Source organism: Engystomops pustulosus, chromosome 4 (genome assembly GCF_040894005.1).
Source record: "Engystomops pustulosus chromosome 4, aEngPut4.maternal, whole genome shotgun sequence".
Lineage (NCBI taxonomy): Eukaryota > Metazoa > Chordata > Amphibia > Anura > Leptodactylidae > Engystomops > Engystomops pustulosus.
The window spans coordinates 204651441-204673042 of record NC_092414.1 but is presented as its reverse complement, the minus strand read 5'-3'; the positions used below and the strand labels follow the sequence as shown (position 1 = coordinate 204673042).

The following is a 21602-nucleotide window of genomic DNA, read 5'->3' as shown; positions in this document are numbered from 1 at the left end:
AATAATATAACTACTAGAATACTGCCCCCTATGTACAAGAATATAACTACTATAATACTGCCCCCTATGTACAAGAATATAACTACTATAATACTGCCTCCTATGTACAAGAATATAACTACTATAATACTGCCCCCTATGTACAAGAATATAACTACAGGCAGTCCCCGGGTTACATACAAGATAGGGTCTGTAGGTTTGTTCTTAAGTTGAGTTTGTATGTAAGTCGGAACTGTATATTTTATCATTGTAATCCCAGCCAGAACTTTTTTGGTCTCTGTGACAATTGGATTTTAAAAATGTTGGGTTGTCATAAGAACCAGGATTAACACTAAAGCTTCATTACAGACACATTTGATAACTGTTATAGCTATTTATTGTAGCTTAGGACTAAAGTAAAATAAATTACCAATATCCAGAGGTCCGTTTGTAACTATGGGTCGTATGTAAGTCGGGTGTTCTTAAGTAGGGGACCGCCTGTACTATAATACTGCCCCCTATGTACAAGAATATAACTACTATAATACTGCCCCCTATGTACAAGAATATAACTACTATAATACTGCCCCCTATGTACAAGAATATAACTACTATAATACTGCCCCCTATGTACAAGAATATAACTACTATAATACTGCCCCCTATGTACAGGAATATAACTACTATAATACTGCCCCCTATGTACAAGAATATAACTACTATAATACTGCCCCCTATGTACAAGAATATAACTACTATAATACTGCCCCCTATGTACAAGAATATAACTGCTATAATACTGCCCCCTATGTACAAAAATATAACTACTATAATACTGCCCCCTATGTGCAGGAATATAACTACTATAATACTTCCCCCTATGTGCAGGAATATAACTACTATAATACTGCCCCCTATGTACAATAATATAACTACTAGAATACTGCCCCCTATGTACAAGAATATAACTACTATAATACTGCCCCCTATGTACAAGAATATAACTACTAGAATACTGCCCCCTATGTACAAGAATATAACTACTAGAATACTGCCCCCTATGTACAAGAATATAACTACTATAATACTGCCCCCTATGTACAAGAATATAACTACTATAATACTGCCCCCTATGTACAAGAATATAACTACTATAATACTGCCCCTATGTACAAGAATATAACTACTATAATACTGCCCCCTATGTACAAGAATATAACTACTAGAATACTGCCCCCTATGTACAAGAATATAACTACTAGAATACTGCCCCCTATGCACAAGAATATAACTACTATAATAATGCCCCCTATGTACAGGAATATAACTACTATAATACTGCCCCCTATGTACAAGAATATAACTACTATAATACTGCCCCCTATGTACAAGAATATAACTACTATAATACTGCCCCATATGTACAGGAATATAACTGCTATAATACTGCCCCCTATATACAAGAATATAACTACTATAATACTGCCCCCTATGTACAGGAATATAACTACTATAATACTGCCACCTATGTACAAGAATATAACTACTATAATACTGCCCCCTATGTACAGGAATATAACTACTATAATACTGCCCCCTATGTACAAGAATATAACTACTATAATACTGCCCCCTATGTACAAGAATATAACTACTATAATACTGCCCCATATGTACAGGAATATAACTGCTATAATACTGCCCCCTATATACAAGAATATAACTACTATAATACTGCCCCCTATGTACAGGAATATAACTACTATAATACTGCCACCTATGTACAAGAATATAACTACTATAATACTGCCCCCTATCATGATTCGACTTTCCAAAGACAGCTTTTTCCAGTATCTACAGTTACAGAACTTAGTTTAGAGAACACACAAATTATAATGTATGATAAGAGACCTCTATAAGGGACTGTTCCCCTTTAGGAACTCTTCATCTGGGTCAAGCTGGGTCATGGACCTCCTGATTCCTTGGTACCAGAGCCTGGAGAACTGTCTCTGCAGCTGCAGACATGAGGCCTCAGCCTCACACCAGGGTCCTGATCCTCATTAGATGTGGCACTGACAAGAATGCTGCCGTTGCCAAGTTTTTTCCCGAACAGGCAAGAATCATCTCCAGGGAATTCTTGGCAAAGCTGAAGAAAATCTTTGTTCTTGTTGGAATGATGTCCGACTTATGATGTCCAATTTATGTAACTAGCGTTTGAGTAACTGGACATCTGAGGAGGCTTTTATGAGCCAATTACGCTGGTATGGTTCTACCGCTATCTCGAAGAGGCGGCTACAGCCGACATCACCTCTGTGAAGGTGTAAGGATCCTGAGCGGAAGAGCTGCGAATGGCGGGTGCTTGACACTTTCTCTTATCTCTGGAGCTATTCTTAGATATTGTCTTTGAGGCAGAAGAATGGGAATGTGACGAGAAAGAGTCCCTCAAGTTCAATTCTAGAATGAAATCACAAATCTGTTGGTCTCCATTCTCAACTTCTGCCTTCTAACAGGAGGAATCTGAGGTGAATAAACTGTTCTCTATCTACCTGAGGTTGAGGGAACTAGAAACACAGTGGGATAAATCTCTGGAGTAGGGACCCCTAGAGGAACGTAATTTCCAGAAATTGTAGGATGATGCCTCCATTAGTCTAGGGCTCCATTTGTGGACTCTTCTGAAGCCCCGAAGAAGGCTAGTTTAATAACTTACCAAACCACCAACCTGTTCCCTTTTGCCCAATATCACAACCATCCAAGATACAGCGGCACTGGGGCTTGAGATTGTCCACTGAAAGTAACCCCCGGAGCCATAAGCAAAGAGGGACATGACTTTGGCATGGGGGGACCTAGAACGCTGGAAGTTTTTATGTAGTTGTATTCATTTAATATAGGTGGGTTTTGCTTTGAGAGGGCAAAGTGTAGGGTAGGGTGGTACTATGAGAGGGCAGAGTGTAGGGTAGGGTGGTACTATGAGAGGGCAGAGTGTAGGGTAGGGTGGTACTATGAGAGGGCAGAGTGTAGGGTAGGGTGGTACTATGAGAGGGCAGAGTGTAGGGTAGGGTGGTACTATGAGAGGGCAGAGTGTAGGGTAGGGTGGTACAATGAGAGGGCAGAGTGTAGGGTAGGGTGGTACTATGAGAGGGCAGAGTGTAGGGTAGGGTGGTACTATGAGAGGGCAGAGTGTAGGGTAGGGTGGTACTATAAGAGGGCAGAGTGTAGGGTAGGGTGGTACTATGAGAGGGCAGAGTGTAGGGTAGGGTGGTACTATGAGAGGGCAGAGTGTAGGGTAGGGTGGTACTATGAGAGGGCAGAGTGTAGGGTAGGGTGGTACTATGAGAGGGCAGAGTGTAGGGTAGGGTGGTACTATGAGAGGGCAAAGTGTAGGGTAGGGTGGTACTATGAGAGGGCAGAGTGTAGGGTAGGGTGGTACTATGAGAGGGCAGAGTGTAGGGTAGGGTGGTACTATGAGAGGGGTGGGGCCAAGCAGTAGATATCACTTCCTGTCCTGGGTCTCTCTTCCTCTTTCTGTCACCAGAAGACCATGGAGAAACATGCCCTCCCACACGCCCTGTACCATTACTACTCTACAATTGTTTACCTACTTTATGTATAATTAAAGGGAACCTACCACCACGAATCTACCTATAAAGGTAGATCGGGTGGTAGGTGGATGTAAGGGACGTGAGGATAGCTCTTTTTAGAGCTAATCCTCACGTCCCCGCTAACTTTAGGTACACTTTATTCCCCTAATATGTAGATTTCGTTATGCGGCTACTGGGGCGTGGAGTAGCCGGCACGAGGCTACACAGCGCGGCTACTCCACGCCCCAGTAGCCACATTACTCCTCCTACCCGGTTGCTTGCGGCGCGCAGCTCCTCGTAGCTGCGCGCCCTCGTCCGACAAGCAGGCTACTGCGCATGCGCAGTAGCTCCGGCCTCGGAGCTGGGACTGCTCAGCCGTCGGCTGGCGTTCTGCGCATGCGCAGAACGCCATCATGACGGACGAGGGCGCGCAGCTACGAGGAGCTGCGCGCCGCACGCAACCGGGTAGGAGGAGTAATGTGGCTACTGGGGCGTGGAGTAGCCGCGCTGTGTAGCCCCGTGCCGGCTACTCCACGCCCCAGTAGCTGCATAACAAAATTTACATATTAGGGGAATAAAGTCTACATAAAGTTAGCGGGGACGTGAGGATTAGCTCTAAAAAGAGCTATCCTCACGTCCCTTACATCCACCTACCACCCGATCTACCTTTATAGGTAGATTCGTGGTGGTAGGTTCTCTTTAAGAAAACTTTATTGTACATTATTTGCTGGATCGTGACATTGTGTATTTTGTACCATGTAATATTGCTATTTACTGCATTATGATGAGATAAAGTTGGTTTTCATCCTCCTAAGCCCAGAGGAAGGGCGATCCTTCAGCCATGGGTTCCCTAGAGGTTTCCTCCACAGGGGGTTTTTCCTCTCCTGAGTGCTGTGGGATGACTCTTTGTGAGTCGGAGGTTAGCCAGATTTTATGGTTCCCTGGACATTAATTCATAATGTATATGTTCATGGCTTTAGTTTAAAAAAAGAAACATGCAAATGAAACATATATTAAAAAAAAAAAAAAAAAAAATGGGAGTCAATTTGAAGTAATAAATAATAGCAGGTTTTGCTATCTGTCACAGCTTTGGAGTTGGCGGTGGAGGAGTTGTGTGGAAGTTGCAGGTGGACTTAATTTTAACTAATAGAGGATGTTAAACCTCATGGTGGTGAACAGGCTGAGCTTTGGAAGTGGCCAGCCTGAAGGATGTCTTAATGGTAATGTCATCCAGGAGCGGGCACGGTGGTGAAGCACAGGAGTGAGGATCTTCACAAGGGTCATTGGTGCCCATAAAGTGGACTGGCTCTGCTAGAATGGCAAGCCAGAGCGTGCCGCCCCTTTATTGCTGCCTGGCCGGTGGGCTGTATGTCAGGCAGCTGGGGATCTCACAGTATAGGTGAATCCCATTCCTAGCAATTCACCCAACTCCTCCTTTAACTGTTTTAGTCTTGTGATTTAAATAAAGCTGTGGCCTATTTGACACTATAAAATAAAGTGTTTGTGTTTATTTATGCCCCACACAGTGTTCCCCTTTTCTTTTGAGCTGTTATGATGAAGTGAGGGTCCATCCCATATCCAAAAGTCAAGTACATCGAGAGATATGTCTTCCTTCAGATTTGAGGCAGCAAGCTTGGTGACTACAACACTCTCATAAAGGCATCACAGCCTTGACTGCTACACAACTTTACAGAGGAACACACCATATATTAAATTTTTTAACCCAAAAATACCAGCCACAACATGGGGTAGCACTAAATATGGAATGGTGTAGGGGAGTTTAATAATAATAATAATTCTAAATTAGTATGTTTTTGGAGTGTGGGAGGAAACCTGGAGGAACCCCATGCAAACAGAACATACAAACTCTTTGCAGATGTTGACCTGGATGGTACTTGAATCCAGGACCCCACAGCTGCAAGGCTGTAGTGCTAACCACTGAGCCACCATGCTGCCCCTAGGCTTCATCCACACCTGTTACTACCAGCTGGATGAAGCAAGAAGAGGTGGAGGTTGCGTAACTATAATGTTTCTCCTGGGTCACTCCCAGTGTAGATAACTATCTCCAAGTGGATAGTAAGAGAGGCCTGTGATGTTAGTAGCAAGCCAGAGATGCACATAGTAAATGGAGATCTTTTTTTTTCACTCACTGTTCCTTTATTAGAAGAAGCCTCACGGAAAAGCCCACCTACAGCAGATGATTGAACTTCTCTCTCCCAGGGTGAGCAAGGTTATTTATTAGTTGGCTGTAACAGGATGATTATCCTTCTAGAGCAGGAACAAGCAGTACCTTAGCCTGGAGCAGTGGTCAGCTAGGCTGGCAATAATCTCCAATGAGCCGAGTTGGCTCTGCTCCCTTAGCAGCATGTAGTTCTGTAGTAACAAGAGACTAAGAACTAACTAACCCAGGAATCCAGGGTGAACTTTCATTTATAGACTTTTGCTCAGTTCTGGAATGTTCTGAGACACCAGCCAATCACATCCTTCTATACCTCAGGAAAGTTGCATTTCTAACATGACCTAAAGGTTAATAGTTTAATTTTTCACATACAGACATAAATAATGATGCATATTGTAGATACCTATTCCAGCCAATTGGTGGTGATGTTGTACCATGCACCCTAAGGGCTCTGTACAGTCTGTGGGGCCTATATTTTGGCCTGGCCCCCTGACATGCACACAGTGCAGAGTGAAGTCTTTTCATTATATCAATTATTAACTATTACAATGCTGCAATGAGAAGTTTTTGCATCATATTTTGATATAATGTGAGGACTTTCATCCTGTGCACTGTATGGGGCCTCGCTGTCATATGTGCATGAGCCCTAACAGTGAAGATTTAAAAGGCCTTATTCACATGACTGTACTGGGGCTCATTTAGGTCTATGGCACCCGATTGCATTAGGTCTATGGCACCCGATTGTCTCTGTGCAGTGATACCGAGCCAGGCGGCTGTGCTGCAAAAGATAGTACATCTTTTATAACTGGGCAGATTTGTGGAGGTCGCTCATCTTTCAATGAAGAGGGGTGGGGTGAGGAGTGCTCACTCCCCCTTCCTTCTCCGGCCGGCCCCTTGCTCACACGGGATCGGTCCCGGCAAGCACACATCTGAATAAGGCTTAAAGCCTAATAATGTGTTCCTGGAAAACATGAGTTAATGCCAATAACTAGGTGGGCATCAGGGCTGCGGAGTCCATTAGGCGGACCAGGATTGGACTCCAGACTTAGATTTTAGTAATGGCCCAAATCCAGGACATTACACTAGTGTGTGTTAAAAAAAATCACCGCCCTTTTACGTGTCGCTTTGTATAAAATATTGTACCTGTGGCCATAATTTACATTACTCGTATAAATTACAATGTCAGCGATGTGACAGTCATGCGGGTGATAATCACGTACATGACGCCTGAGGCGCAGATAAGACATGAGAATTGGCCGGGCTGCAGCATGTGTGCTTTGGCATAGAGTAAATCTTCTATTTGTTTAGCAGGCGACGATCCCAGCGTGTCAGGCATCTGCGCACTATTTACATACATGTCTTATCTATCATTATTCGCGGACCGTGTTTGGGGAAGCGTCTTTGTGTAGACGCGTCACATCTGTCACATGTGCGTTCACACTGCAAACAGGAAAACAGCCGCAGACTGCCGTGTGATCAGGGCTCTCAGAAAAGCTGAATGGACCCTGGTGGGAACTGTACTGTCCACCAATATGTGATCAAAAGCAGATGCAACCAGTATTTCTGGGTAATATCTTCTTCTAGGAAAGCTGGGTGCCAACCAATAACACACTGTAACACAGTGTATAATGCACCACTAGTCACACCCACACTGTACACGCCATATTGTTTGTCACCCAGTAATTGACTGCCATTTTGTCTGTCACCCAGCTATCGGCGCCCATATTGTCTGTCACCCAGCTATCGGTGGCCATATTGTTTGTCACCCAGTAATTGACTGCCATTTTGTCTGTCACCCAGCTATCAGCGCCCATATTGTCTGTCACCCAGCTATCGGCGCCCATATTGTTTGTCACCCAGCTATCGGCACCCATATTGTCTGTCACCCAGCTATCAGCGCTCATATTGTCTGTCACCCAGCTACTGGCGGCCATATTGTCTGTCACCCGACTATTGGTGGACATATTGGGGGACACTTGCGCCTGATTTCTTGAATGTGTCGCTTCCCCGCTGAGGTCCGCCGGAGTTCACCATCTTCTTCCTGGTGCATGTGAGTGCTGATCTTGCGACACAATTTGAATTGTAAATTCCACGGTTTGTCTGAATCAGTTGGGTTGTCCGACGGCCACAATCCTTGAGTAACAAAAAAACCCCTGTGCAATTCAGAGCCAATCGGAAATATTCGGGAAAACCCAACGAAAATGCATCTGACGGACCCTTAGTAAATGTGCTCCACTGTCTGTCACCTAGCTATTGGCGTCCATATTATCATTCAACTACCGGCGGCCATATTGTCTGTGACCCAGCAATCGGCGGCCAAATTGTCTGTCACCCAGCTATCGGCGGCCAAATTGTCTGTCACCCAGCTATCGGCGGCCATATTGTCTGTCACCTAGCTTTTGGCGGCCATTTTGTCTGTCTGTTATCTATAGACGGTTATATTTTTTGTCTTTCAAATACTCCATGAACATTACTATGAATTGGTTAAATTCAGTACTAACTAGTGTAGATTTTTTAATCTCTTGATTCAAACGATAAACATTTTGGGGCACAACTATGAACATAAAAAATAATTCCATCTCAATTACACCGCAGCTTTTACCGTATGTTTTATGTGCACTATTCAGAGTGAAAACTGGGCTATGATTGGTTACTATGGTCTCCCTGTATAACGTTTTATACAGTGAGAGGGGCACTCTATCACTGTCACAAATCCAAAGCTCCGCTCCGGCGCAGTTCACATGTTGCACAACTTGTTGACTGCAGAGACATGAGCTTGCAGCCTGCGCTAGGCCGCCTATTGTCTTATAACGTAATTTTCCACTCTTCCCTATATTTAATTTAGAAATGTAACAGGGCAGGCCTCCCGCGCACCAGCAGGCCCTTATCGCCATGGCAACCCCCCCTCCATCCTAAGTGTCCCTGCTACGCTCTCAGTCATTCTAACGAGGTGACATCGTTAGGAGGAGGAAAAAAAAGAAAAAAAGCGGAGCAGAGGCGATATAAACCTATTACATAATGGGGGAGGGAGTTAGACCCGAGCCAATTTGCTAACGAGCTGCTAATTTTTCCCTTTACGCCTTTTTTCAGCCTTTTAATTTAGGTTTTTTTCAGCCCACTACTTTTATTTTCTTGCTTTTGTGAGTATTTTATTTTGCTGTAGCGTCCGTAGATGGGGGGTGGAAATAGGACGGAGCGAAATCATCGGTCGCTTAAATAAGGTTGTGGGCGGGGCTTAAATGGCCGCTCTAAAGTTTTTTGGCCGGTACAATGGGGCAGGAGGCACAATGGACCGTGGGTAAGTCATATATAGTTATGTTTTATCTCAGTCAGACTTTGGTTTGCAGGGCATGCTGGGAGTTGTGGTGTTACAGTGCGTGGATGGCGCTGCTTTAAACGTTGTTGCTGCAAATTAATATTTCTTATTAAGGTGCACCTCAAACTGATTTATATCTGTTATAAACGAAGTTAATATTTAATTTGTAAATTTATTTGGGTGCTAGAGAGACTTTAAGTGGTGAATCTTTTACTTTTGTTTTGTGATCATGTCACCGAATCGAATGTGTTCATCACCCGGTCACATGACAGACCCCATGATGGTTAAATATTATCAATACATATAATATTGCCATATAGTGCACCCATAATAATACAGTACAACGGACACATAACAATGTTGTAAATGTAAGTAATAAGTATAATTGTACACAATGGCCATTGTGGAATGCAGGGGCCCCAATGGCCCCTATGTAATTTCTAAACAATGCATATAAATTTGAGAGACAATTTAAAAGGTATTTCTGGTGTTTAGATATTGATAGATTTATTGATATCAGATTGGTGGAGCTCCCCCAATATGAAATATATTTTTAGTCCACTTTGTATTCAGATTTTGTGGGCTCTTAAAGAGGTAGTAGCCCTCAACAAGAACTGTTCTTCCCCCATCCGTGATGCAGTTTTGTTACAATGTATCAGTGCAGGTAAATTTCATTGTTTTGGATTCTGAGTCCTTGGTTTTCTAGGAAAGAGATTTGCGGGATTTGTTTTCCTGAATGATGGCTATTCATGGAGATAAATGACAGCGTTGTAAAGGCTTGACAGAAATGAATATGCCGCGTGCAGGCCAAATGTCAGACGCCATTGATTTGATAGTATTGGGGGTAAATCGCTGTCATGAGTAACAGAAAGGATAATCGCTGTAATTTCAGCTGTCAGCTACACTTAAAGGGGAAATCACTCTTCATATGTCAGGTTCAGGCTAGGAGGGTGAATGTTTCCCTAAAATCATATGATTACATTGAAAAAACAAATCCTGCTTATACAGTTACAGGTCTCAATATAGATATGTACTCTTCTGTACACATTGTAACAACCCCTCAGCTGTGAGTAAGACTAGGATAGAGATTAAAGTCTCCCAGTGTCTGAATTCACTGACTGCAAGCAGAGATCTTAAAGCTGGTATGGAAAGTAAAAGAAACTGGAGGGACATGTGTTGTACATATGCATAGTAAATGGTCAATAGCTAAATGTTTAAGCTTATCATAATGGGTAGTTTGACAAAATATTAAACTTTTCACAAAAATGATTTTATTTACTACAAAACCCCTTTTAATCCAAATATTCTCAGTATTTAAAGTCAGATCCCAGACCAGACACCCAAAATTCAGACCTTAGATGAAACTCCATAACATAGAATACAATGTTTACTCCCAAAATAAGATCCTGTATTACAGACCTTATATCGATCCCCAGAGGCTCTCTGAGGCACTACGGTAGCATAATTTTTCGATTGTGGTGTATACAGTTATAATAAAAGAAGTTCTGAGGAACATTGTTCCACGGGGACTTCTTAGTAGGTCGTGTCTACCGTCAGTAAAACTGATAGGAGATGTCCTTTAAAGCAGGAACCGGCAGTACTGTTATGTAATTGCCGGGTCTGTTAGGGTTAAGCAGAATTGCCCCCAAAGAGGGTAAGTTCCCCCTGTAACTGGGGCTCTTATAGAGAAAATAAAAATATGGAAATGTCCCCTCCCCCAAATATCAATAAATGTTATTATAAATAAAAAAATAATCCCCCCTCTACACTATAAAAAACATTGCAATAGGCGCACCAAAAAACGGTACATTACAAAAAAAACCTTTTTCCACTTTTTGTAACCCCAAATAAATCTAAAAAAAAAAAATGTAAAAAAAAAGCAATTGTGACAATTTTTTTTAAAGGTAGCAGCAAATAGAAGTTACAGCACTTAAATCTCTGCGTACAAAAATTTGCTAAAATGCTACGGTCACTAAAGCCCTTTCTCTTTAACCGCTTCATGCCGCTGCCCTTTTTCGATTGTGCGTTTCCATTTTTACTTCTCACATTCAAAAATGTATAACTTATTTTTCATTTACTGAGCTGTGTGAGGGTTTGTTTTCTGCGTAACAAAATCACTTCATAGTGACGGTATTTAATATTCCAGGCCATGTACTGGGAAGCGGGAAAAAAATTTCAAATGCATTGAAATTGGTGAAAAAACATTTGCACCATTTTCTTCTGGGCTTGGTTTTTATGCCTATTCACTGTGCGCCCGGACTCACTACTCACCTTGTCCCTCGTTTCCTTGGCTCCTGTGTGTTCTGGCAAATGAAGCCGGAGTATTACACCTCGGCTTCAATGCGCAAGCGCCGTATGTACAGCTCAGATACCGTCTCAGCTTCACTTCCCGCACTTCCCACGTGCCCTTTCTGACTCACACCTAGGTAAGTATTTAAGTTTATTTTTTTCATTTTTTAACATATAAAGACTTCAAAATGGTCAATTTGGGACCCTAAACCACAGGTCCATAAGTAGCTGTAGTTGGTTTAGGGTCCCAAATCGACATGACAGGTCTTACATAACATACATTTTCTAACAATCTGTGACACAAATTAGTGGGTTGAAAGGTAAGGATCAATGTATAAAGGAAGGATTGATGATGTCACCTGGAGACCGTGCCTTCCGTTCACAGCGGTCATAGGCAGCCATTTTGGTTGAGCTTTCATGAAGTATATATTTCTTTCCTTGACGTCATTGATAAATATTGTAAGAATGTTTTTAATAAACTTAGAAGGACCCTCAAGGACTTGTATTTTCTGGGGAGGAGCATGCTTTGTTGTGCCCTACAGACATACCCCAGCTTTTCATGTGAAATCCCCTCCATGTTGTTCTCCCGTTTCCTTGCCAACCCGGCAGCTTGTATTATCATTGCGGCACGCTTCACAGGACACTCATTTTACTGTCATCCATGTAAATGTATTACCCGGCTCTTTCCCCCTTCCTCCCTCTCGCTATTTCTGGATAGATAAACTTCCAGACTCTTTCTTCCACGCCAGCTTCCCCCTCACACATTTAATCTTCTCCGCCGTCCCGCTCTTTGGGCTGATAAACTGTGTTTTCATTTTCCTGTCAAGCATGAAATCACAACGTAACCTGCCAGAGCCAGCAGATTGTAGGATTCATTGGCAGGATGGCGCCCTGCTCTTCCTCAGACTTCAAATTGAAAACACTTGGCCTTCTTCAGGGTAATAAGAGGCCTATTACGCCTGGTGGGTTATACATGTATAAAGGGCGTCTGCCACCATTAAGGCAAGCATGCCTGATAGGGTTGGAAATCTAAAATAGGCACTTTACTCTGTTTGCATGTCCTCAAAAACGTGGAAATTTGGAATAGGTACATGTTAAACCCACCCCTACCCGCCCCTGAGGTTGGTACTTGTGGAGTCACTACGTGGAATGTGGACCAAGTAATACATTTCTTTGTCTCTTGTCGTAATGTCTGGACCCTGGACAATATGGAGGGATTCCCATGGGATGATAGGCATTTACAGGAGGGAAATGTTCACTCCAAAAGTGGTTGCCATCTTGGCTTGGGTCCTGTGAGGGTGGCAGCAGCTGACTATTGGTGTAAACATTTAAACTATCAGGAACACAGTTCCGGCGCGGCTCTTTTACCGGCATAGTGAACGTCCCTGCTTTAGATTTGTATATAATGCTTGGACTCCCGTCCACTGCACTGTGTGCAACCCGTGGGATCGTGCCACGGAACGTATACACGCACTGCTCACGCTCATGTGTAACCAGCCTTAAAAGGTGAATGGCCTGTTCTTTATTTTAAAAAAGCGTAACCAAAAACACAGCCTTTCTTCGCCACATAAGAGAACACAAAACCTGCTCTTCCAGTGTCTAATTAAACACAAGTCAATCCTGACTATACCAGGTACCTTCCCAGCTATGCAAAATTCACAGCGGTGTTTGTAGTCCCAGACTTTGTGCATAGCTCCCAACCCTCCTTGGGCAAATGTCCCTGTGTGTCCCGGGTTGTCCTGCCTCCTGGTCCCCTCCCTGACATAACAGCTGCAGAGCAGTGGAGCAGGAGGCCACAATATGAGGGAGATGTAAGAAAGAGGCCACAATATAAAGGAAGGATGTAGGACAGGAGGCCACACTATGAGGGGGGTGGGGGACAGGAGGCTGCAATATGAGCTGGATGAACAACAGGATGCCAAAATATAAGGGAGATGGAGGACAGGAGGCCACAATATGAGGGAGGTTGGAGGACAGAGGCCACAATATTAAGGTAGACTGGAGGCCACAGTAGTAATGAGATGGAAGACAGGAGACCATAATACAAGGGAGGATGGAGGACAAGGGGCCACAATACGAGGGGAAATGGAGGACAAGGGGCCACAATATGATAGAGGACAGGGGTGACAATATGAGGTGGAAGGAGGACAGACTATGAGTGGAATGGAGAACAGGGGGCCACAAGATAAGGTGGATAGAGAACCATAACTCAACTCATAACAGCTCCAGGCTCCCTTTATTCCAGCTTTTTCAAGGAGCCTTCCCTGGAGCCTAATACACATAGGATACAAATCGAAGGAATATATCTACTCTCACTTACCTTCCCAATCACTAATAACCTAGCATTAGCATGTGTTTATGAGGGTTCGGTCCTGTCAGACTAATCTGATTGGCTTCTATGAGGAGGTAAGTTCAGGCTGCACCTGGGGGATGCTGTGGATGTTGTATATCTGGTCTTTTCAAAGGCATTTGATACAGTGCCACATAAAAGGTTGGTACATACAATTAGACTGCTGGGACTAGGGGAAAATCTGTGGTTTTTTTTCTGGGTAAGTAATTGGTTTATTGATAGAAAACAGAGAGTCCTCATTAATGGCACATTCTCAGATTGTGTTGACGTTACCAGTGGAGGCCACAGGGGTCAGTATTGGGGCCACCTCTTTTAAATATTTTTATTAATGACCTTGTAGTGGGTTTACACAGTCAAGTTTCAATATTTGCAGATGATACTAAGCTGTGTAAAGTAATTAATACTTAGGTCAATAGTTTAGCATTGCAGAGGGATTTGTGGAAGCTTGGGGAGTGGGCAGAGAAATGGTTGATGAGGTTTAATGTAGATAAATACAAAGTTATGCACTTGGGCCATGGAAACAAAAAGTACAAGGTGGATGGTAAACTTCATTTTAGTGACCAGAGCCAGGCGGCTGCTGCTAAAGCGAATTAAATTATGGGATGTATCAAGAGAGAAATAGATTGTCATGATAAGGACATAGTTTTGCCCTTATACAAATCCCTGGTTAGACCACACATGGAATATTGTGTACAGTTTTGGGCACCAGTGTATAGAAAGGACATAGTAGAACTAGAATGGGTGCAGAGGAGAGCAACCAGGATTATTAGGGGAATGAGGGGACTAGAATACACTGACAGATTACAAATTTTGGGATTATTCAGTTTAGAAAAAAGACGACTGAGGGGAGACCTCATTACAATGTACAAATACCTGAATGGACAGTACAAGGATCTCTCCAAAAATCTTTTTATACCTAGGCCTGTGACCAGGAAAAGGGGACATCTTCTACGCCTAGAGGAGAGGCGATTCTACCATCACCATAGACAAGGGGCATCCTCTACACCTAGAAGAGACGCAGTTCCACCATCACCATAGACAGGGGGCATCCTCTACACCTAGAGGAGAGGTGGTTCTACCATTACCATAGACAGGGGGCATCCTCTACACCTAGAGGAGAGGAGGTTCTATCATCACCATAGACAGGGGACATCCTCTACACCTAGAGGAGAGGCGGTTCTACCATCGCCATAGACAGGAGGCACCCTCTACATCTAGAGGAGAGGAGGTTCTATCATCACCATAGACAGGGGACATCCTCTACACCTAGAGGAGAGGAGGTTCTATCATCACCATAGACAGGGGACATCCTCTACACCTAGAGGAGAGGAGGTTCTATCATCACCATAGACAGGGGACATCCTCTACACCTAGAGGAGAGGAGGCTCTACCATCACCATAGAAAGGTGGCATCCTCTACACCTGGAGGAGAGGAGGTTCTACCATCACCATAGACAGGGGGATCCTCTACACCTAGAGGAGAGGAGGTTCTACCATCACCATAGACAGGGGGCATCCTCTACACCTAGAGGAGAGGAGGTTCTACCATCACCATAGACAGGGTGTTTCCTCTACACCTAGAGGAGAGGAGGTTCTACCATCACCATAGACAGGGAGCATCCTGTGCACCTGGAGGAAAGGAGGTTCTACCATCACCATAGACAGGGGGCATCCTCTACACCTAGAGGAGCAGGTTCTACCATCACCATAGACAGGGAGCATCTTCTACACCTAGAGGAGAGGAGGCTCTACCATCACCATAGACAGAGGGCATCTTCTACACCTAGAGGAGAGGAGGTTCTACCATCACCACAGACAGGGGGCATCCTCTACACCTAGAGTAGGTTCTACCATCACCATAGACAGGGGGCATCCTCTACACCTAGAGGAGAGGAGGTTCTATCATCACCATAGACAGGGGGCATCCTCTACACCAAGAGGAGAGGAGGTTCCACCATCACCATAGACAGGGGGCATCCTCTACACCTAGAGGAGAGGTGGTTCTACCATCACCATAGACAGGAGGCATCCTCTACATCTAGAGGAGAGGAGGTTCTACCATCACCATAGACAGGAGGCATCCTCTACATCTAGAGGAGAGGAGGTTCTATCATCACCATATACAGGGGGCATCCTCTGCACCTGGAGGAAAGGAGGTTCTACCATCACCATAGACAGGGGGCATCCTCTACACCTAGAGGAGCAGGTTCTACCATCACCATAGACAGGGAGCATCTTCTACACCTAGAGGAGAGGAGGCTCTACCATCACCATAGACAGGGGGCATCTTCTACACCTAGAGGAGAGGAGGTTCTCCCATCACCACAGACAGGGGGCATCCTCTACACCTAGAGTAGGTTCTACCATCACCATAGACAGGGGGCATCCTCTACACCTAGAGGAGAGGAGGTTCTATCATCACCATAGACAGGGGGCATCCTCTACACCAAGAGGAGAGGAGGTTCCACCATCACCATAGACAGGGGGCATCCTCTACACCTAGAGGAGAGGTGGTTCTACCATCACCATAGACAGGAGGCATCCTCTACATCTAGAGGAGAGGAGGTTCTATCATCACCATAGACGGGGACATCCTCTACACCTAGAGGAGAGGAGGTTCTATCATCACCATAGACAGGGGACATCCTCTACACCTAGAGGAGAGGAGGTTCTACCATCACCATAGACAGGTGGCATCCTCTACACCTAGAGGAGAGGAGGTTCTACCATCACCATAGACAGGGGGCATCCTCTACACCTAGAGGAGAGGAGGTTCTACCATCACCATAGACATGGGGCATCCTCTACACCTAGAGGAGAGGAGGTTCTACCATCACCATAGACAGGGTGTTTCCTCTACACCTAGAGGAGAGGCGATTCTACCATCACCATAGACAGGGGACATCCTCTACACCTAGAGGAGAGGAGGTTCTACCATCACCATAGACAGGGAGCATCCTCTGCACCTGGAGGAAAGGAGGTTCTACCATCACCATAGACAGGGGGCATCCTCTACACCTAGAGGAGATGAGGTTCTACCATCACCATAGACAGGGGACATCCTCTACACCTAGAGGAGAGGAGGTTCTACCATCACCATAGACAGGGAGCATCCTCTGCACCTGGAGGAAAGGAGGTTCTACCATCACCATAGACAGGGGGCATCCTCTACACCTAGAGGAGATGAGGTTCTACCATCACCATAGACAGGGGGCATCCTCTACACCTAGAGGAGCAGGTTCTACCATCACCATAGACATGGAGCATCTTCTACACCTAGAGGAGAGGAGGTTCTACCATCACCACAGACAGGGGGCATCCTCTACACCTAGAGTCGGTTCTACCATCACCATAGACAGGGGGCATCCTCTACACCTAGAGGAGAGGAGGTTCTATCATCACCATAGACAGGGGGCATCATCTACACCTAGAGGAGAGGAGGTTCTACCATCACCATAGACAGGGGGCATCTTCTACACCTAGAGGAGAGGAGGTTCTACCATCACCACAGACAGGGGGCATCCTCTACACCTAGAGTAGGTTCTACCATCACCATAGACAGGGGGCATCCTCTACACCTAGAGGAGAGGTGGTTCTATCATCACCATAGACAGGGGGCATCCTCTACACCTAGAGGAGAGGAGGCTCTACCATCACCATAGACAGGGGGCATCCTCTACACCTAGAGGAGAGGACGTTCTACCATCACCATAGACAGGAGGCATCCTCTACACCTAGAGTAGAGGAGGTTCTACCATCACCATAGACAGGGGACATCCTCTACACCTAGAGGAGAGGAGGTTCTATCATCACCATAGACAGGGGATATCCTCTACACCTAGAGGAGAGGAGGTTCTACCATCACCATAGACAGGTGGCATCCTCTACACCTAGAGGAGAGGAGGTTCTACCATCACCATAGACAGGGGGCATCCTCTACACCTAGAGGAGAGGAGGTTCTACCATCACCATAGACAGGGGACATCCTCTACACCTAGAGGAGAGGAGGTTCTACCATCACCATAGACAGGGGGCATCCTCTGCACCTGGAGGAAAGGAGGTTCTACCATCACCATAGACAGGGGGCATCCTCTACACCTAGAGGAGATGAGGTTCTACCATCACCATAGACAGGGGGCATCCTCTACACCTAGAGGAGCAGGTTCTACCATCACCATAGACAGGGAGCATCTTCTACACCTAGAGGAGAGGAGGTTCTACCATCACCACAGACAGGGGACATCCTCTACACCTAGAGTAGGTTCTACCATCACCATAGACAGGGGGCATCCTCTACACCTAGAGGAGAGGTGGTTCTATCATCACCATAGACAGGGGGCATCCTCTACACCTAGAGGAGCAGGTTCTACCATCACCATAGACAGGGAGCATCTTCTACACCTAGAGAAGAGGAGGTTCTACCATCACCACAGACAGGGGGCATCCTCTACACCTAGAGTAGGTTCTACCATCACCATAGACAGGGGGCATCCTCTACACCTAGAGGAGAGGTGGTTCTATCATCACCATAGACAGGGGGCATCCTCTACACCTAGAGGAGAGGAGGTTCTATCATCACCATAGACAGGGGGCATCTTCTACACCTAGAGGAGAGGAGGTTCTACCATCACCATAGACAGGGGGCATCTTCTACACCTAGAGGAGAGGAGGTTCTACCATCACCACAGACAGGGGGCATCCTCTACACCTAGAGTAGGTTCTACCATCACCATAGACAGGGGGCATCCTCTACACCTAGAGGAGAGGTGGTTCTATCATCACCATAGACAGGGGGCATCCTCTACACCTAAAGGAGGGAGGTTCTATCATCACCATAGACAGAGGGCATCCTCTGCACCTAGAGAAGAGGAGGCTGTACCATCACCATAGACAGGAGACATCCTCTACACCTAGAGGAGAGGAGGTTCTACCATCACCATAGACAGGGGGCATCCTCTACACCTAGAGGAGAGGCGGTTCTACCATCACCATAGACAGGGGCATCCTCTACACCTAGAGGAGAGGAGGTTCTACCATCACCATAGACAGGGGACATCCTCTACACCTAGAGGAGAGGCGATTCTAACATCACCATAGACAGGGGACATCCTCTACACCTAGAGGAGAGGTGATTCTACCATCACCATAGACAGGGAGCATCCTCTACACCTAGAGGAGAGGCAGCTCTACCATCACCATAGACAGGAGGCATCCTCTACACCTAGAGGAGAGGAGGTTCTACCATCACCATAGACAGGGGACATCCTCTACACCTAGAGGAGAGGAGGTGCTACCATCACCATAGACAGGGGGCATCCTCTACACCTAGAGGAGAGGAGGTTCTACCATCACCATAGACAGGGAGCATCCTCTACACCTAGAGGAGAGGAGGTTCTACCATCACCATAGACACGGGCATCCTATACGCCTAGAGGAGAGGCGATTCTAACATCACCATAGACAGGGGACATCCTCTACACCTAGAGGAGAGGTGATTCTACCATCACCATAGACAGGGAGCATCCTCTACACCTAGAGGAGAGGCAGCTCTACCATCACCATAGACAGGAGGCATCCTCTACACCTAGAGGAGAGGAGGTTCTACCATCACCATAGACAGGGGACATCCTCTACACCTAGAGGAGAGGAGGTGCTACCATCACCATAGACAGGGGGCATCCTCTACACCTAGAGGAGAGGAGGTTCTACCATCACCATAGACAGGGAGCATCCTCTACACCTAGAGGAGAGGAGGTTCTACCATCACCATAGACACGGGCATCCTATACGCCTAGAGGAGAGGTGATTCTACCATCACCATAGACAGGGGGCATCCTCTGCACCTAGAGGAGAGGAGGTTCTATCATCACCATAGACAGGGGACATCCTCTACACCTAGAGGAGAGGAGGTTCTACCATCACCATAGACAGGGAGCATCCTCTACACCTAGAGTAGAGGAGGGTCTACCATCACCATAGACGGGGGGCATCCTCTACACCTAGAGGAGGAGGTTCTACCATCAGCATAGACAGGGGGCATCCTCTATACCTAGAGGAGAGGCGATTCTACCATCACTATAGACAGGGGACATCCTCTACACCTAGAGGAGAGGTGGTTCTACCATCATCATAGACAGGGGGCATCCTCTACACCTAGAGGAGAGGCGGTTATACCATCACCATAGACAGATTGGACTTGGTGGACTTGTGTCTTTTTCCAGCCTTACATACTATGATACTATCTCACTGGGCTTAACATTGTCACACTAATGGGATGTTAACTTCTGCAGTATTGTGCCTCTATGGAGAATTATGAGCTACAACCAACAAGACTGTTGCCTTTTTGGAAGATTTTTTACGTAGGCCAGGTGACTCCTTATTGTTTTGTCATGCACTTGGTCGGCCACCTATCTCTCGCCACCATAGCTGACAACTTCTTATGTACACATGGGGGGTTGGGTAACGGGCAATAAAGGGGGACAGTGGGGTGGCTGTGTCTGGGTATCCTGGGATTAGTATCTGGCTGGTGCACTGGTGCTGTCACTTATAGGGGATGTGGGTTTGACGCTGATAAGGGCTGGTATTCATGAGGGCAGTGTGGCATGGCAGATAAAGCTGGCGATTAACAGGCATCATTTCTGCCATATGCAAGCGGGATTCCTGAAACTCTGCTGCTTGCCAAACAGATGCACTGAGCGTGAAATTGAGATTCAAAGCAGCGTCACAAACCATAAAATCACTTCTTAATGCTTCTTTTTTGTGGGAGCACTGAGACTGGCACATTAGCACCGCACGAGGGCACGAGGCTTGGTAACTGTGGTATTTTCATTGTTATGGAGGTACTTAGTCAGCCTGCATTCATGCCAGTGATAGGTATGATCTGTCTAATAATATCTTTGTGTGTGTTAGTAGCAGCAGGACTGTGCTATATGCATTTATATTCCATGATTGTAGCACTGGTGGGTGTTACCTTACACTGCTGTGCTCTTAGTTGCTTGCAGGACCATGATATATGCATTTATATTCTATGATTGTAGCACTGGTGGGTGTTTCCTTACACTGCTGTGCTCTTAGTTCTCTGCAGGACCGTGATATATGCATTTATATTTCATGATTGTAGCACTGGTGGGTGTTTCCTCACACTGCTGTGCTCTTAGTTGCCTGCAGGACTGTGATATATGCATTTATATTCCATGATTGTAGCACTGGTGGGTGTTTCCTCACACTGCTGTGCTCTTAGTTGCTTGCAGGACCATGATATATGCATTTATATTCCATGATTGTAGCACTGGTGGGTGTTTCCTCACACTGCTGTGCTCTTAGTTCTCTGCAGGACCGTGATATATGCATTTATGTTCCATGATTTTAGCAATGGTAAGTGTGTCCTCACACTGCTGTGCTCTTAGTTCCCTGCAGGACTGTGATATATGCATTTTATTCCATGATTGTAGTACTGGTGGGTGTGTCCTCACACTGCTGTGCTCTTAGTTAATTGCAGGACTGTGATATATACATGCCTGCAGGACTGTGATATATGCATTTATGTTCCATGATTGTAGCAATGGTGCGTGTGTCCTCACACTGCTGTGCTCTTAGTTCCCTGCAGGACTGTGATATATGCATTTATATTCCATGATTGTAGCACTTGTGGACGTGTCCTCACACTGCTGTGCTCTTAGTTCCCTGCAGGACTGTGATATATGCATTTATATTCCATGATTGTAGCACTGGTGGTTGCTTCCTCACACTGCTGTGCTCTTAGTAACCTGCAGGACTGTAATATATGCATTTATATTCCATGATTGTAGTACTGGTGGGCGAGGCCTTACACTGCTGTGCTCTTAGTTAACTGCAGGACTGGGATATATGCATTTTATTCCATGATTGTAGTACTGGTGGGCGTGTCCTCAC

At 45.5% G+C, this 21602-nt stretch overlaps 1 protein-coding gene across 2 annotated transcripts in view; it reads left to right on the top strand.

Moving 5' to 3' along the window:
- LOC140128113 (potassium channel subfamily T member 2-like) overlaps nt 1-21602 on the top strand; it is a 98330-nt gene that overhangs the window by 11706 nt on the left and 65022 nt on the right. The window contains exon 1 of one of the 2 annotated variants that reach the window (XM_072149530.1): nt 8654-9034. The exons of the other annotated variant lie outside the window; for it this stretch is intronic. Coding sequence (XP_072005631.1) covers nt 8976-9034 — 59 coding nt within the window. The 5' untranslated portion in view covers nt 8654-8975. Of the gene's footprint in view, nt 1-8653; nt 9035-21602 lie in introns of those variants that run through there. 2 annotated transcript variants of the gene reach the window in all.